This window comes from Vicugna pacos, chromosome 18 (assembly GCF_048564905.1).
Source record: "Vicugna pacos chromosome 18, VicPac4, whole genome shotgun sequence".
NCBI lineage: Eukaryota > Metazoa > Chordata > Mammalia > Artiodactyla > Camelidae > Vicugna > Vicugna pacos.
Window position 1 is genome coordinate 42784049 of NC_133004.1, and position 17660 is coordinate 42801708.

Below are 17660 nucleotides of genomic sequence, written 5' to 3' on the forward strand. Positions count from 1 at the left end.
TGCCACAGCCCTCGTGTGGGAGGCCCGGCTGTGCTTGTAGGCCGGGCCTGCGTGATGTGGGTCAGCCAGTGGCCGTCCCCATCCCTGGGCACTTCTGGCTCCGCCCCTCACCCCTCCGGAGATGCAGATGTCCCAGGAGCTTGGGCGGGGCAGGCTTATTGCCTCCTCTCTCTGGTGTCACCTCACCCCTCACCTCACCCTGTTGTCCTGCCCAGGGGTCTGCCCACTGACCGGTACATGTGGAGTGACGCCACGGGGCTGCAGGAGTGCACCAAGACCAGCACGAAGCCCCCGTCCCTGCAGTGGACCTGGGTGAGCTCCGGGTGGGGGAAGGGGGGCTGCAGTAGGGGGAGGCCCCGCACTGACCCGCCCCTCCCCCAGGTTTCTGACTGGTTCGTGGATTTCAGCGTTTCTGGGGGCACTGACCAGGAGGGGTGGCAGTACGCCAGTGACTTCCCTGCGTAAGTATCTCTGTCTGTAGGGGGAGGGGGCCTCGGGGTGGGGGCCCCGAGCTGCAGGCCTGGTCAGCCAGCAGAGCCCCTGCCCCTGCCCCGCAGCCCTGGGCATCTCCGGCCTCCACAAGCACCGAGGAGCAGGCCCCTGTGTGCCCGCCTCCGCTGGAGAGGTGTGGGGGGCCCAGGTGAGGTTGAGCCCGCACACCTGGCCGGTGGGGGTGGGCTGAGGGAGGAGCGCACGGCCCCTCAGCACCCAGGTGTGCCTGCGCTGTGCTGGGCATGGGTTCTGGGAGGCCAGGGAATCTGGTGCCTTGCGCTGGGGGCTCAAGGAAGCCTGAGGTGACTTGGGTGCCAGAGTCAGGGTGGTTTCGGGGGACTCTTCGGCCAGGCCCCAGGTGATGGGCAGGGGTCTCCCAACACCAGGGAGAGTGTCAGGGTGGAGGGGCGACATGGAGTGAGGCCAGGCCACCCTGGGAGGCAGGAGACCCAGTGTGTTGGGACCTTCTGTAAAAGGAAGGGTAAGGGACAAGCCAGCGAAGATGGGGGCCCTGGCATCGGGTGCACGGTATCAGCAGGGTGGGCCCTTCATGGAACACGAATCACGTCCAGATGGAGGGCAGAGTCCGAGCCAGGGCCCAGGCCGGGGCCCAGGCCACATCTTCTAAGCAGACCTAGGCTCATGGGGGCTCCTGGACGGGTCCTCCCCTTCAGCCTCAGGCCCCGAGCCCGACTGCTCCCCAGAAGAGCTCTGATGGGGCCTGGAGTAGGGAGGGCTCAGAGGACCCTTAGCTAGAAATGGCTATATCCTGGCCCCACCGAGGTCCCTGCCCCAGGGAGACCCCAGCCCCCGGGAGGCCCTGGCCCCTGGGAGGCCCAGACAGAGCTAGAGAAATCTGAGGAGGGGGATGGTGTCCTGCGGTTACCTGTTGCCCTGAGCCCACTCCACAGTTCACACCAAGCTCTGTAACGCATGCGGAGAGAATGTCACTTTCCAGAAACTTCCACAAGATGGTCTCAGTTTCTGCTTCTTCCTCTTACAGCTCCTACCACGGGTACAAAACCATGAAGGATTTTGTCAGGAGGAGGTGCTGGGCCAGGTATGGAGGGAGGTACAGGGGGTGGGGTGTGGCCTGGGCCAGACCTCCCTGCCTGGACCTCAGTTCCTGTGGAGAGAAGGGGAGGTTTCTGGGGAGGAGAGCCCAGGATCAAAGTAAATGTCAGCCCAGGAAGTGCCCTCGGGCTCCCAGTGCTGTTTCTGAAGAGTTTGTTTTCAAGAACAAATAAGAGAAATGTCATTGGCAGGCTCTGCTTGTCAGAGGACCTGCAGGACGGGAGGGGAGGGGAGGGGAGGCCTGGCCAGGGGTGGGGGCAGGGCAGAGGCTGAGGGTGTGGAGGCTGGTGCCCCCCTGGTGCTCGCGGGCTCGTCGACCCCCTCCCCAGGGCCCAGGGCCCAGGGCCTGGCAGCTCCCTTCTGTCCAGCACAGGTGGCCCTGAGGCTCACTTAGCATCAGGGTGCCCAGGACTCTGCTCTCTCTCTGCCCAGCAGAAAATGCAAGCTGGTGACCAGCGGGCCCTGGCTGGAGGTGGCCCCCATCGCCCTCGGAGACGTGTCCATCATCCCGGAGAGCCCCGGCGCCAACGGGAGTGGGCCCAGCATCGCGCTCTGGGCCGTCAGTGACAAGGGGGACGTGCTGTGCCGTCTGGGCGTGTCCGAGCTCAACCCTGCTGTGAGCACCTTGTTTCCAGGGGTGCCGGGCCTGCCCATTCTGCCAGCCCTCTTGGGGCCCTAGTGGATTCTTCCCAAAATAGGACCCTTCAGTGGAGTCAGGCTGGGCTCAGGCCTCCCTGGCCTGCCCAGGATGGTCCCTGGGACTTGTGGGCACCGCATGTGGCCCAAGGGGGTCTTCAGGCCCTGTGGGCAGTTGGGACTGAGACTGAGGTGGGTGTGGGGAGCCGCCAGCTCCCGGTCGCGGCAGGCCCTGAGTGCCCCTCCCCCGCCCCCAGGGCTCCTCCTGGCTGCATGTGGGCACCGACCAGCCCTTCGCCTCCGTCTCCATTGGGGCCTGCTACCAGGTGTGGGCCGTGGCAAGGGACGGGTCCGCCTTCTACCGCGGCTCCGTGTCCCCCTCCCAGCCGGCTGGTGAGTGCTACCCCTCGGGAGGATGCCTACCTGCCACCGCGGAGTTGTGACAGGGGCCAAGAGGCAGCTGGGCCAGGCCAAGTGAAGGTGCAGGTGTCTCCGCTTCCCAGGAAGCTGGTTGATGGCACTCATGATTTTCCGTTTAGTTCAACAAACACTTACTGAGCACCACCTGTGGACCAGGCGCGGGGACCAAGCTGGGCTCCCCCGCGAGGCTGGCCTCCTGCACTGGGACCAACGGTGTTGGGGGTGCAGTGCCCTGGCGGTGGGGCTGCCCTTTCCTGTCCTCGACACCCTGGGGACAGGCCTGGGGCTCCCCAGGCGGCCCATCCACAGCGTCCGCCCTGGCTGCCCTCCTGCCGTGCTGGCTTGTTCTTGGCTGGAGGTCTGGACAGAGAGGTGGCGCATCGCACAGTGGCTCCGAGGCTGGCTCTCCACCACATATTGGGCCAGGCCCCTTCCTCTCCCTGTTCAGGATTCAGTCCCTCTGGACCCACCATCTGAAGCTGCCACGGCCTCAGGAGGGCCCCAGGCAGGGCACGGGTCGGCCCCCACTGGGCCTTCTTGCACATGTGGTCCAGCTGGTCTGGGGACAAAGGCCATCTGCTCCCTCCCAACCCTGCAAGCTGCAGAGGGGACCACGTGCTCCAGGGGCACCTGGGTGACAGGTTTGGTGTTTCCGGGTTGGATCCCAAACCCAGTCTCCCGTCACAGGTGATTGCTGGTACCACATCCCATCTCCTCCCAAACAGAGACTGACACAGGTGTCCGTGGGGCACACGGCAGTGTTCGCCTTGGATGAAAACGGCAAGTGGTTTCTGATCCCCCGTGGTCACCAGGGTGGGTTTGGGTTAGCGTCCCAGTGGGATAAGACCCTTGCCCACCCCAGGTGCCTGACAGGAGACTTTCACAAGCCCCACGAGAGGCCGCCAGCCCGAGGTCAGCCTCCAAATAGGCCCCTCCCCCAAGTCATGCCGGGTGTGGGGCACCAGCCCGCCCCAGGTGCCCAGGTCTGCCTCGGCCTTGGGCAGAGGGCACAGTACCGAGGCCGGGGTGACACTGCGTGGTGAGGCCTGCCCTGGGAGCATCTTCCGGAAGGTGCCACCCAGGCCTGTGACTTGGGAGCCCACAGCCGGGTTTGGCAGAGGCCATCTGCCTGGCTGGGCCGTCCCTGACCACCCCCGCCACCTCAGGCAGGCTCTGGGTGCCCCTTCCTGGTCTGTGGCCGTCACAGAGGAGCAAGGCCAGGAAAGGGCGGACTTGGGCCTGGAACCCAGGCCTTTTATTCCAGACCTGGTCTCTATTTCTTTAAAGAATTCCTTGTTCTCAGTTTCTCACGCGTGAAAAGAAGATGAGGATGCCAGCCCAGCACGGGGGCAGCGATGAAGCCAGGTGGAGGGAGGGGCAATGGCAGAACTGGGTCGGCGAGAGCCCCGGGCAGTGCGTTCAGATCTCCGGGCCTTGCAGACCCTGAGCCAGGTCCTGGTGCTCAGAGCCTCATGTCACTTGCCGTTCTCTCCTAGGGAACCTGTGGTACCGCCAGGGGGTCACGCCCAGTTACCCGCAGGGATCCAGCTGGGAGCATGTGTCCAACAACGTGCGCCGCGTGTCCGTGGGGCCCCTGGACCAGGTCTGGGGAGAAGTGGGTGGAGGTTGGATGCTGGCTCTGGGGTCAGGGACTCGGGGCGATCCGGGTTCTGCTCTGGTCTCCCCCACTGCTGTCCCCATGATCCCCCTGTGGCGGGGGGGCCAGACCTTCAAGGGGTCTGCGTTCCAGGTCTGGGTCATCGCCAACAAAGTCCAGGGAAGTCGCAGCCTGAGCCGGGGAACCGTATGTCACCGCATAGGCGTGCAGCCCCGTGAGCCCAAGGGGCAGGGCTGGGACTACGGCATCGGGGTGAGCAGGGCTGGGCACGGGGCAGCGGTGCTGGCTTAGGGCTCCAGGCCAACGGCTGTCTCAGTGGGGACCTGATGGGAGGCCCTGTCAGAGCCCCTGGACCCCTGGTGGTCCCAGGTGACTCCGATTTTTCCTTCCAGGGGGGCTGGGATCACCTCTCTGTCCGGGCCAATGCCACCAGAGCCCCCAGGAGCTCATCCCAGGAGACACCCAGCAGACAGAGCGGGGAGCAGAGCCTCCCCAGCGAGCCCTTGAAGGTGGCTGGTGGCCCCCAGGAGACCTTGGGCCCTGTCTGCTGCTGAGGCAGGCTCCCTTCACCCAGAAGCTGGCGTTGTGCCAGGTTTGAAGGACCAAGGTTGACATGTGCGCCTTCCTGTCGTGAGCCGTTCTCGTGCTGACAGTGGACGCCGGAAGGGGTGTCTCCAGGCCCAGACTCCAGACTCTGAGACTTTGGAGGGAACCTGGCCTGAGATCATGGCCACCTCAGAGGCACTGGCGGAAGCAGCCCAGAAAAGTGAAGCTCTGTGGACACCTTGTGTTCCCAGCTGCAAGGAGGACTGTGGTGGGGGGTGGGGGCCCTTCCGCCGGCCTCTCCTGCCCTTCCCTTCCCCCTCTGCCTCCTGCCTGTCTGAGTTGGGGACCTGGAGCCTGGAGCCTTCCAGGAAGCTGCCCCCAGGAAAGCAGAGCCCACAAAGGAGCCTCACAGGCGTGAGCCCCGGAGTCCCTGCACAGTGTTGGGCCCTGCCCCTTAAAGAAGAGCGGCCGTGAGGCTCGGGGCTGCTTTGCCCCAGGCCGTGACTGAGTCTCAGAGCAGCTCTCACAAATGGGGTTTCATTTCAGAAGTTAAGGAAGGGGCTGGAAGTCCGGAAATAAATGCTGAGGAGGGGCGTCTTCTTCCCCAGGTGGGCCGGGCCCCCCGGGGTGGACAGAGGACGGAGGGGTGGTCAGTGGCTGGGCGAAGCTGTCCAAGTACAGAGTCACTGTCATCAGCCCTCAGCCAGCCCTTCCCCAGACGTGGTTGGGGGCCGGGGGCTCCGACGCCTGACCGTGTTGCAGCAGGTGGCCTGGGCGGTGGAGACGGGCTGAGAAGGGTGCAGTGGCTGCAGCCCCGAGCAGAGCAGAGCCGAGCCAAGCAGAGCCGTCCGCCAGAGGCAAGAGCCCTGCCCAGCCAGGTCGGCGGCAGGCACCTGCCACGCGGCCCCGCTCCCAGGGGGCAGTTTCTCCGCTGCTTTTTATCCGGAAAAGGGCCCGTTTGGTGAAGTCTTGAGTTTGCTTCCTACAACCAGGCACTTTGCCCCAGGGGTCATCAGAGCTGGCGGCCGGCGGTCTCTGCTCATTTTGAGCTGGAACAAGCTGCCACCACCAGCTTCCCCGCTTTTCCCACCAGGAGGGCCCAGTTATGCACTTTTTTGCTGTGTGGTGTTTGACTCTAAGGAGGTTGGCCTTGGAGTCCCTTCCCGAGGGGCACTGCAGGGAGCCCGTGACCTCCGCGTTTGCTGCGTCTCCTGGAGGCGGGACCAGGAGGCGTGAGTCTGGGGGCAGTGCCCAGGTGAATCGGGTGAAGGGCCAGGACACCCGCCTGTTTACACTCAGGTCGTTGTCAGGTTTTCTCCGAGTGGGCATTAATGTTTTCTGCTGTGACTCGCAGCCTGTAGCTGGTTTCACCCCACCCTTTCTCCAGGGCGACCGTGTCCCCTCCTTGCTGAGCACTGGCTGTTTGCCTGCTCAGCATCACCAAACCATCTTGATTCCTCGGATGTTTTATTCAATAAAATCTTACGCCAGAGTGTCAAGGATGCAACAGTCTTTATTGCTACATTATGATTCAAATGCAGTTCCCACTGGAGCGTGGGGCAGAAGTGGCAATTGCCAGGAAATCTTTTATTTTGGTTTCATTAGTACTTTGAAGAGGCCACTAGGAAAAATAAAAGCAAATTTGGGTCATTTAAGAAACCTGTTCACCACAGTTACAGCGGGGCACTGGCCGTTCAGTTCCAGGTAGGTTTTCCCAGGCAGAAAAGTCGCAGCTCTGGCGTCTCTGTGCGGTCTGTGGGGTCCCGCCCCCGAGGTCACGGCTCACGCTGGCGCAGGTCCCGTCTGCAGGCTAGTCCGCGGCCCCACATGTCCGAGAGGCGGCCAGGCTCAGAGTGCGACTCTCTGACTTTAGGAAACACAGAGCTTGGGAGGGCCAGGCAGGATGGAACCATCCAGCCAGGCTTGGAGTCCAAGACGAGGGTGGACAAAGCAGACCCGGCAGCGGGTGCCTCAGCCTGTCACCAGGCCTGTCCCCTTGTCCCTTATCACCCCCCCATATTAACACCCAGAACCTGGCCTGGGCCCTTTAAGGTCTACAGGCCGTGCAGGTGGAGAAGAAATGGACATCTGGGCCCAGGTGACCCTTTGGGAAGCAGAGGGGTGCAGGTGCCAGTTTGGGACAGAGAGAAAGAGCCACAAAGGCTGTCATCTTGCAAGGTGGTGACCCGCAGGCACCCGGTCACCAGGCATGATCTCCTGGACAGAGCCTCTGCTGGCACCCCCACCCCTGTGCTTTCAGTTTGTCAGCTCCTTTGCAAGTTCAGGGATACACTGAGCCCTGCTCTGGCCTCAGCGCAGCAGGAACAGGAGCCGCCGGGTTTGCAGGCCTCCCACTCCTGTGTTCCAGCCGGCAGACCACCCCCAGCAGGGCAGGCGAGGGCCCCATCTGTCCCAAGCTCAGAGTCACCCTCAATCTCAGCTCCCATTGGTGGGCTTCCGACCCCGACCTTCTTGAGTGGCCACCCATGGAGGGCAGGCTAGGAGCACTCCCTGACCCATGCTGAAGGACGGCTGGGATGATGGGGGACTGCCTGGCACTGAGGCCTAGCGGTGAGGGGTGGGGTGGGGGAAGTAGGGGATGGGGTGGTGTCCAGCTGGTGTCTAATGTGGAGAGTTAGGACTGAAGCACCTGATGGCTGTTTCCACAGGTGCCACCCACGGCCCTCGCTGTGGCCAGGGCTGACACGGAGCCTGGCGGTGCGTTAAGTGGCTGGGGCCACGACTGCCAGGGCTGGGAGGGGGCAGCTGTGCAGCGGGAATGGGCCTTCGGCTGTGGCAGCCCCACTCCGGGCCGGGCTCAGCCCCCACCCACAGTGCCCAGAGCGGGCAGGCTCTGGGACAGATCTGGGCTCTGGCAGGCCTGGCCCCATGTGCCAGGCCAACTCCACCCTCTCCGAAGTCCCTGTCACTTCTGCCTGAGGCTGCCAAGGGCCCTGTCCCCTCCCCATATTGGCTGTGGGCAGGTGGACAAGGGAGGGAAGCTGCCAGCAGGGTTGAGAGCAAAGTCACCAAGCCTGTCAGAGCCAGTGGGACAGGAACACCACAGAAGGAAGCGTGGCCCAGGGCGGCTGGGACCTGCCAAGCTGCCCAGTCCACCTTTAAGGGGCAGCACCCGGTGGGGGAGGGGAGCTCCTGCCACCCCAGGCTCCTCCCCGCTGAGAGCCCTGCAGGGCCCCCAAATCCAACCAGGACCCAAGAACATCCTGAAGACCTGTCAGACCATCCTCTGCCACTTATATGACCACACACGACAGTGAGCACCAGACCTGGGTGGGACCCGGAGGGAGGCCCGGAAACAGACCATCTCCCCTCAGGAGAACCCTGACTGCTCTGGGAAACCAGGGCCTCTCTCCCCAGTCTGCCCAGCCGTGTCTCCAACACCCTCAGTACCAGGCCTTAGACCCTCGGACCCGGCTCAGACCCTCCACAGTCAGGAGCCCCCACCTGAGAGGAGGGAGCAAAGACCCCACCCAGCCCCTCTCGCCGAAAAGGTCCCTTTAGAATCAATCTGAGGGACTCTGATTAGGGCTTCTGATGGATGCTGGGCTAGATGCTCCAACCACCTCTGCTCAGCCACTCCTGCCTTGAGGCCTTGGGTGTTCTCTGCTCCGTGCCTCAGTTTACCCCGAATGAGGGGGCTATGATGCAGATGAGGGGAGGTCCCTCCCTGGGCCTCGGCCTCATCAGTAACTGGGGAACTTACCCAAGCAAACCTTTTCCTGGAATCTCCCCTCGCCTCAGGAGGGAGCCAAGAGTGAAGAGAATTTAGTTACAAGGGCCAGCCAGCTCCTGCCTAGCCAATTAAATTAAAGCAGATCCTGGGACCTTAATGAGGTCTGGGCCGCAGGCTGCCCAGAGCCACGGCCTCCATCAGGCTACTCACTGGTCTTGTCTCTGGGGGCCAGGTGGTGCCTGGGGAGGCGGCTGCGCCTGCAGGGAAAACGGAGCCGCGTGGCAGAGGGCCAAGGGCCCGATGCGCAGGCCAGGCGGCCGGTGACGCAGGGGCACTAGGAGCCCTCTCGGAAGCTGTGGATCTGCGTGGAGTATTTCTGCAGGTGGCCCTCAGGCTGGGCCTCGGAGTCCCCGAGCCCGCCCCCGGCTGCCTGCTGCTGCTGGTAGTGCTGGTAGAGCTTGGGGCCGGGCCCATCCAGGCCCGGGAGGCGGCCGCTGGACATGGTCAGGATGGTGGCGGTCAGCGACTTGATGTAGTTCTTGGCCAGTGTGAGCGTCTCGATCTTGGAAAGTTTCTTGTCGGCCCGCACGTGCGGGATGACCTCGCGCAGCGCCTGGAAGGCGTTGTTCAGCTTGTGCATGCGCTGCCGCTCGCGCTCGTTGCTCTCCAGCCGCCGCTGGACGCTGCTCTCCCGCCGGCCCCCCGGCCCCGGCCGCCTGCGCCCGCCCTCTGCCCGCGCCCCCTGCGCCCGCGCCGTCCGGCTCCGCAGACCCTTCGTCGGCTCCGGTCCCGAGCCCGGCTGCAGCCTGTCGGGCCTCCGCTCCCCTGGGGCGGCCTCTGCATCCTGTGGGGGCACCCGGCGCCGGGGGGGCCGGTTCTTAGTCTTCATGGCTCCAGACTGGTTGTCCTGGGGGCAATGGCTCTGGGGGCGGGCCTTCGGAGCTGAAATCCAGAACACAGGCCACCCCGCCGTCACTCGGCAGGTCAGTGGACACTTGGGACAGCCAGTGGACGCTCAGGATAGCTGTCCCTGGAGCCTCCTCGCTGCCCAGTGGCAACTTGGTGCACAGTGACCCCAGGGTCCTTCCCGTTCACACACGGGGCCCTGAGCTGACGCCCCTCCCTGTGCCTGTTTGACCTCACACTGACCCCTTAGACCTTTCCCTGATCTGGTGGGCCCTTCTCCCTCTGGGTGACAAGCATTGACCCCTGGACCCTTCTCTGGCCCCATGTCCCTCAGTACAGCCTGAATGCTCCCTGAGCTTAGGTGGCCTTTGACACTTTGCTGAGACTACCCAGAGATGTGGCCCCAACCTAGTCCAGGCAGCCCCTCTGCCCGAGGCCTCACTGTCTCCTGTTTGCCTGGATGGACAGGAACCAACTCTAGCCACCACTCTCACCGTCCTGCCCCACTGGATGTCACACATGCAGGGACAACACTGGCGCCAGAATAGCTGTGGACATGAGGCAGCTGTCGCAGGTCAGAGGTGGACAGTGTCTAGAGCCCGCAGCAGTCTCCAGGCCCACCACGTGTATGGCCGCGGCCAGGGCTCCAGACCTGGATCCCCCACCCAGGTCTCCCTCCAGATACCACTCAGTCCTGTCCTCCGCCACTCAGTCCTCTCCCCGCGGCCACACCCGCACCCCCACCGCCGTTACCTGAGGTCCGTGGCCGCACGCGCTGGGGCTGTCCACGGGGGACAAGGACACGTCGCTTTAGGCGCTGCGGGCGGGGCGGCGGCCTCATGTAAATAAGCCCGCGGGGCGGGGCCGGGGCGGGGCCAAAGTTCGCGTGTCCCTGCACCGCGGCGGGGTACGGGCGCACCTGCAGGCGGGGATCCGTGGCCGACTCCCGGCTCGCGAAGGTCCCCCAGGCCGCCTCCCCGCCGGCGGAGCTCAGGCCCCGGAGCCCGTTCCGCCGTTCCAAGGACTGGGAGGCTGAGGCCTCTCTGCGAGCCCGCCGGCGCGGAGGGGAAGTCCCGGGGCCGCACCTGGCCTGGGGGTTAAGGCTCAGAACACGGAGCCAAGGTCGGAAGAGTTCGTGGAAAAGCTGTTTTGTAGTAATACTTGTTCTCAAACGGGCAGAGGCCACACCTCCGACGAACAGTCGGCCAGGCACCCCCGCGCCCTCACCCCGCAGCGCCGGAGGTTGGGAAGCGCTCCCACCGCGCCGCCCGCGCCGGGCCGGGTGCGAGTGGGCGGAGCCCTGCCCTGCGGAGCACCTGGTCGGCGGTCTGTAGGCGGGGCACCGGGAAAAAACTGGCCATCGGTTCTAGGAAGTCTCCAAGGGTGGGAGGCAGAAGCTTGGGCTCAAAACTTGCTGCCACCCACCTGCTTTACTTAAACGCCTCCCGCCTGTTTTCTCACCTTTGACCGGCGCACTAAAATGTGTTAAAAGCAGCAACTGGCCCCGAGGTTCTTAGGGGCTGATGGGACGCACAGCGGCTCCCTCCCATTTGTGCCCCGCAGGCCCGGCCAGGGTCAGCGCTGCCCTCGCCTTGGGCTCTCTGGATGGAGGTGCACAGGCCTCCTCCATCTCTCCCTGAGGGTCACTCCGCAGTTTGTGTAACCCGAGGTGGGGCCAGGCCCGTTTTGGTACAGGGAGGCTGTTAACTGCGTTCTTGGCAGCTCACACCAGGAGAGCAAGGACGGGCCACTGGGGGCTCAGAAGGCTGGTTTTGAGCTGATTAGCCTCTTGGCTTGGCGCTCCTTATTGGCTTGGTCTTAGAAATTTAAACACTTCTGAAATTCATCAGTAAGCGCAAAGGCATAATTACAGATGCACTTTACGGCAGCACAAACACTGCATGCTAGTTTTACATACCTTTGTGTTCTCAGGAGTGTGGGGGACTGAGGTCAGTCATGGAAAAGGGCATCCAATCTCTAGAGACCGGGGCGGTGAGGTGGTGACTCAGCGCTGCAGGCTGCAAGCACCCACAGCAGGGCAGTGCCAGGCCACCCAGCCCCGGCCTTACCCAGTGGAGGAAGAAACACAGAATAAATGCAGCAGCAGAGTTTATAAATATATAACTATATTTATTTTGAATATTCAATAGTTTTTAAATTACAAGCAATTTATTGAATCACACTATGCATCAATATACAGTAAAAATCTTACAATTTAAAAATGTACACAATTTAAACTGAAAGTTCATTAACTGTTATATTGCCGTGAACCTCTTACAACTGTGTGAGCACAACAGGGAAACCTCGGAGGTGTGACGGCCCCAGGGGTCCTCGTCTGCAGCTGGAATGAAGCAGTGGATACACACAGCGGTCTGTTACGAAGATCTACCTAGGTCTGTGCCAACTTGAACAACCTCACCATGTTCCAGCCATTCAAATAACAGGTTGTTGGTGATTCAGTACTGTCAACGCATCTTTCAAGAATTTCTTTATATACTGAAGAGAATCTTCCCTTTTGAGAGCCCAAACTTGAGCCAATCCCATGACTACTTCAGAATATTGTTTTTTGAGATTTAAATCTCAAGTAACTGTGTACACGCATTCTTATTTTAAGGCTACTTCTCATAAGGCTAATATTTTGAAGCCCCTCATAACTGAAGCCTAACACTTGGTTCTCTTCTGGAATTTTCAGACAATGATGGGCTGAGTGGAGTAAAACCAGGAGCCGCCTCCCTTGCGCCTGGGCCCACAAGACAGACATGCAGTGAATCATTAGCCCTACAAACACCCTACGGAAAGTGCTGATAAAAGGAAGAGGTTTTGAAAGGCGTTTTACGGCAGCAAGACATACAAAGACTTTTCTTAGATGGACCCACTTCTGTAGAAAGAATCGCTTGTACACTTAAAAACAGGACAGGTGCTGCTTTCCATTCAGCTTCCTGGAGCGTCTTCACCCTTAAGATGAATGGCTTCGTACCCAGACACACAGTCCAAGTTTCAGAAGGATCTGGGGAGCACTTTTTCTATGTTTCTCTGCCTTATGACCGAGTCCTTTGATAACACAAATTAACATCTAGCTAGGAAGGAAATGAAGGTCAGATTATTTTTACTGTGGGATTTAAGATACGTAAACTCCACCAAAGTAAGACAGATCCCAAAGGAGGCCAGGAAACAGCACTGTGAACCAGGTACTATGAACCTCGCCCGCGTTAGCTAGAGAATGCCACTGATTTCTTTGCATAATTTATTAGGACAAGTAAGGTCGGAAAACCTACTACTGGTAAAACCAACTGAGTAAAAAGAATCAAACAACAAAGCACATGCTGGTATTTCCAAAATGGGCTGAAAATTTTAATCTACATAATTGCCTGTGTATTGCTTGAGATTTCAAAACAACATGTTAATTCACATGTTTATTACAAATATAAAATCTCCCCGACCATGCAACACCACACTAAGACCTACTGCCCCACCCCACCCCGACTCCACGTAGAAAATGTTTTTGGCAATTAATTATGAGTGATACAAACCTCAAAATAAATTAAAATGGGAATTATGTTGTTAAAATCTCCTTAATCATAGTGAAAAATGTACAGCCCCAAAACATCAATAAATGCATCCTGGGCTCACTGTATATGAAGACTATCTATTCTATGGATCTGCATGATTTCAGTCATTAAATCTGAACTCCCTGCAACTGTAATTTGAAAAAACTAGTATTAACTGCCTCTCGTTTCTCTCCCAACCAAGACCGGTAGTTAGATATAAAAATTCAGAAACCTCAGAAGTCTCCACAGCAAGAAATTCAGAGTTATGACAGTTTTGGCAAAATCCCCTCCTAATGCCCTGTGAACTGTGTTTCCCACACGCACGCCAGAGGCCAGCTCTGCAGTGCTCTGTGCTCACACCTGGGGAGGGTCAGAGGCGCTCCTTCCGTTTGGAATCTTCTTGCTCTGGAAAGTTATTGCTAGTACAAAACGGTAGTGAGCCAGACTGACAACAAAGGGCACAATCTACGATGTAAACTCTGACAAGCGCACCCCTCTGCCTCTGGGACCCGGTTCCCGTGACTCCCATCCTGTGGCCCCAGCCTGGGCCTGGTGTCTCCCAGGGTCCCGCTGGAGTCGGGAAAGCAGATCAGCACCAGAAGGCAGCTGGGACAAGGGGCCAGCATGTGGGGACCCAGGCCCGAGGCCCTGCCCAGTGCGCACAGCGCAGCCACGCTGTCTACTTGAGGACCACAGCGGGTCGAGGTCAGCTTTTTATCATCAGTACCCGGTTCCTGCCAACATTACAGCTGCACTGGACACGTGCGGGCCTTTCAGAGCAAGGGGTGAACTTGGTGCTTAATGCAAAAGTGGGGATGTCAGTGCAGGGCAGCATTTGGGTGCAACGGCCACTCAGGCTGCCCAAGGCCCCAGCCAGGAGGCCGTGCTGGCTGCGGAGGCCCCGCTGCTGCCCCCGTCCCCCTCACAGCTGTGGGATGTAGTGCATCTCCTCAGTTACAGGGACCAGCTGCCTTCGGATGGGATGGGACCCGGAGTGGGTCTGAGGGGACAACTCAGCTCCAGAGACTCTCGACAGCTCAACACTTGAACTGCACAAACAGCGTGAACTCAAACCGTCCTGGCACCCAGAGCCCCCCGTGGGGCAGCTTCTACGCTCAGTTCTCCACCATCCTGGAGAAAGAAGCTACAACCCAAGGACCCCGAGGCCACCAAGGCTACGCCTCCAAACCAAGCAGAAGGGCCAGCTCTGAGGGGCAGCGACCTGGGGCCCTGCTCAGCTGGCAAGACCCCCGACCCATGCAGCAGGACCCGCGCAGCAGGACGTGGGTCCCCGGGGAGAGGGTGGGGGACTGGGCACTCTGACCACAGCTGGGCTCAGGGAACCACCTGTCAATTTTTACCAAAAGGGTTTCTAAAAAGCTGGGGGAGGGGAGGGTGGGAGAATCACACGGCTGGGCTGCAAAACCCTCAGCTCCTCAGAGAAGCCTCATTTGCAACAGGGAAACCACCTTATAGAGAAGAGACACAAATGTGTTTCATTCAGTCAACAAAACAGAGCAGTCTTTTTGGACTCATCAAAAATATTTCCTGTAAGAACATAAAACACTAACATTCAGAATCATTTCTCATTTACGAAAGAGTACCGTATGTACAATTCCGACAATTCTAAAGACGGCATAACACTCAAAATATTTAAGCTTTACAAGTACCATGCAGAGCAAACAAACTATAAAACAGAAGAAAAAAAATCAAACTAGTGGATAGCACCAGCTTGACCTGCCTTATTTCTCCTTGAATAATTTACGATTCTGTACAATATGAGAGACTCTTAGGACATTTATCCACAGTGCAATTACAGAAAGCAATTAGTGATTTCTTTAAAAATAATAAATATGGCTCACTGGTGCCAATTCCCACTGTGGTCCTCAGGGCCCTGTGCACAGACAGGATGGATGCACAGGTGTGGCCGCAGAGAACACCCAACGTGGGAACCAGGAACAACCCGGAGCCGACAGGTCCCCCTACGCAGGACAGGCTCACGCTCCGTCAGGACGGAATCGCAGACGCTGCAGGTGGGTGGGAGTGGCCGGGAGCGCAGGGCAAAGGCAGCAAGCTGCACTAGACCAGCTGGACAGGACCACGCCTCCGGCCGGCCCACTGCACCACTCCCTCTGGCCTCCTGGGTCCTTCTTCCCGTCCAGGCTCAGCAGCCACGGAGTAGGGGGCCGGCAGTCGGCGGGTACCGGGAAAGCCGCCGCGGGGGAGCAGCCGGGTCTGAGGTGCCTCTGCGTCACCTAATCTTTCTCTCCGTCTTCACTGCTTCCTGGTTAGGAGAGAGCAAGCAAAGCTGGGCTTTTAAAACGATCATCACAGATAAAAATAGTATGCTTGGCAGCTGATTCCCACTGTAGAAAAAGGAACTGAAACCAGCAGGGGCTAGTGGCCACCTGCCAGAGCCGCAGGCCGCTTCCCGCAGGAGCAGCACCTGCCGGGCTCTCCCGCCAGCACACCTGCTCAGCTCACACGCTGCTGCGGTATCAGTGCTCCGGGCACAGGAGAAGCCCAGCTCTGCTCCCCACACCTCTGCCCCAACAGGTCCCTGGGTAATGGGCGTTATCTAATCGGCAATTAAACAGCACAAACACAAATAAACTCTCTTTCTACTTCACAGTTACTATTTGGCCTGCAAACTCCACATCAAAAAGTGTACCTGTTAACGTTTATCTTCAAATCTAGTTATGGGGAAAAAAAGGATCCGTGTGTTCAGATACTATGACTTCAAATGTGCCCTGCCTGTCACCTGTCCCCCAGGCCTCCTGGTGTCACACGAAGACCAGGACTTAATGGCAAAATCAACATTCCCAGAGAAGGGGCAGAGTGTATTTGGGCTTAAGCCCCAAGTCAAGGCCAAGTGTTATTCAGAGCACAAGCATTCTGCAAAGCTGCTTCTGTCTGGGGAACAGAAGCAGATTTGAGGGTGGGCAGCTAAGAGCAAAAAGGGAAACAGAGTGACAAAGGGGCCGGGGGGAGCAACCCCAGGGCAAGTTCTAGCCCCGGGCCAGCTGGCCCAGCAGGGCAGGGAGAAAACCTGAGCGTGGGGATGTGGCCCAGAGAGCACACTGGTAAGGCGGGGAGCGCTTCAGGAAGGGTTTCGCAACCTTCTCAGCAAACCCCAGGAAGGCACCAGACGAATGCACCGTCAGCCCAGAGGAGAAGGCCTCCCAGACTGCCGCCCACCCTCGGCACCCGCGTCCTCTCACCTCCCTGCTCAATGTCCGAGTCTGTGAGGTGTGTGAGAGAGAAGCTGGCGATGCTGGCAGGGGAGATGGAGAACCTGGAGTAGGACGCGTGGGGCCAGCTCTGCTCGGCGCTCCGGGGTGGCGGCGGTGGCGAGAAGTACTTGGAGGTTTGAAGGGAAGGTTTAGAGCTAAGAAGGTTACTTGTTGTCTTGGACATAAAAGGGTCTGGGGAGAAGTCATCGTCCCATTCAAAGCCTCCACCTGGAAGTAAAAAATAAAAATGACTCTCCTTTGATGACTTCACCACAAAGACCAGAGAGGCCAAGCAGTGTGTTCTGCGGGGCCAAGCAATGCCTTGGGGCACAGATGGCAGAGCTGCTCCCAGGGTCCCAGGGCCGCTGGGAGTGATGTGTGAACTGATACTCAAAAACACTTCACATTGCACCTTTTAGCTTCTTTTTAAACATGCCCAAGGGGTGAAATACCTTCTTCATCAGTTGAACTTTCAGAATTCATGCACCTGCTCAGGTAAGGGGAACCTGACGTCGGTGCCGGGCCGCCCAACTCAGGCCCGCGTGCTTCTCCTCCGCAGGGGCCCAGCTCCTTGGTCGGGGTCTCCTGAAAAGCCGAACACAAGTTCCCGTCAGCCAATGCCTGCTCTGGGGAGCCCGCGGGGCACTGGCTCGTCAGTGGTGACCCGGGGCTTCCGGTGCTGGGGAAGGTGGGCCCGGGCTCAAGCCCCATCTCTCCCCTCGAATGCCTCTAAATCCCGGGAAGATGCACAGAGGGACTTCGGGAAGCCTCCGGGAAGGAAACGGAGCAGGCACGGGGGAGAACTGGAAGTCAAAGGCCACCAACCCCGCAGAGCACTGACCCAGCCCAAGCGAGTAATCGGGTGGCAGGCACCCGAATTCTGAGGGGGGTGAGCTTCCTCCCCACCTAGGGGACGAGCTGTGATCCCTCTCTGTCCGCCCACGGCGCAGCTGTGTGGTGCAGTATGGTGACCTGAATCCCGGCTCTCTGGCCAGAGGGCTGCAGAGAGAAGGCCCGAGACACTGGCAGTACCAGGGACCCCACGGGGAGGGGGAGCTCAGGAAAGGGACCCCATCAAGTTGTTTACAAGCTCCCAGCTTACCACCCCGCAGCTGCTCAGGGTATATGTGACCCGAAACAGTGCACCAGAGCTTTGAGAACTGAACTACAGACGAAACCACAGCCACGGCCAGTTGGCCCAGCAGGTGGCACGTGCACGGGACAGGGTCAAACAACACAGCAAAGGCCCTGAAAGGGGACCCCCATCCCCACAAGGCTGGTTGGAACGTGCGACCTGAACCCCACTGGGTCAACGCCTGTTCAGACAGAAATATCAACATCCTCCACAGACTCTCAACAAGACACAGAATCACATAAAGTAACAAGAGTGCGACCTAAAATTACTCAGCACCCGGAGAATCGGGAAAACCTCAATTCACAGGAGGCAAGACAATCAATAGATGCCAATGCAGAGATGTCCTCAGATGTTGGAA

At 59.6% G+C, this 17660-nt stretch overlaps 3 protein-coding genes across 8 annotated transcripts in view; 1 reads left to right on the top strand and 2 right to left on the bottom strand.

The window, feature by feature from the left end:
* TECPR1 (tectonin beta-propeller repeat containing 1) overlaps positions 1–6288 on the top strand; it is a 27813-nt gene extending 21525 nt beyond the window's left edge. For all 3 annotated transcript variants that reach the window (XM_072943321.1, XM_072943323.1, XM_072943322.1), the window contains exons 17-25: positions 216–312; positions 382–461; positions 1496–1552; positions 2002–2182; positions 2460–2595; positions 3310–3402; positions 4119–4225; positions 4373–4492; positions 4633–6288. In XM_072943321.1, the coding sequence (XP_072799422.1) occupies positions 216–312; positions 382–461; positions 1496–1552; positions 2002–2182; positions 2460–2595; positions 3310–3402; positions 4119–4225; positions 4373–4492; positions 4633–4794 (1033 nt within the window). In that variant the 3' untranslated portion in view covers positions 4795–6288. The remainder of the gene's footprint in view (positions 1–215; positions 313–381; positions 462–1495; positions 1553–2001; positions 2183–2459; positions 2596–3309; positions 3403–4118; positions 4226–4372; positions 4493–4632) is intronic.
* BHLHA15 (basic helix-loop-helix family member a15) lies at positions 6280–10232 on the bottom strand. 2 transcript variants are annotated; one of them, XM_072943324.1, is made up of 2 exons: positions 10140–10232; positions 6280–9422 (listed from the first exon to the last, which is right to left on the bottom strand). In XM_072943324.1, exons 1-2 carry the CDS (start codon positions 10225–10227, stop codon positions 8815–8817), a joined length of 696 nt encoding a protein of 231 aa, XP_072799425.1. In that variant the 5' UTR covers positions 10228–10232; the 3' UTR covers positions 6280–8814. The 2 variants fall into 2 exon arrangements, with proteins under 2 accessions (XP_072799425.1, XP_072799426.1); XM_072943325.1 differs by lacking the exon at positions 10140–10232 and adding an exon at positions 9881–10115.
* A 1263-nt stretch (positions 10233–11495) lies between these two features.
* Positions 11496–17660, bottom strand: part of LMTK2 (lemur tyrosine kinase 2) — a 79095-nt gene continuing 72930 nt past the window's right edge. For all 3 annotated transcript variants that reach the window (XM_072943327.1, XM_031676731.2, XM_031676730.2), the window contains exons 12-14: positions 16620–16752; positions 16156–16395; positions 11496–15218 (exon numbers count right to left, since the gene is read on the bottom strand). In XM_072943327.1, coding sequence (XP_072799428.1) covers positions 15190–15218; positions 16156–16395; positions 16620–16752 — 402 coding nt within the window. In that variant the 3' untranslated portion in view covers positions 11496–15189. The remainder of the gene's footprint in view (positions 15219–16155; positions 16396–16619; positions 16753–17660) is intronic.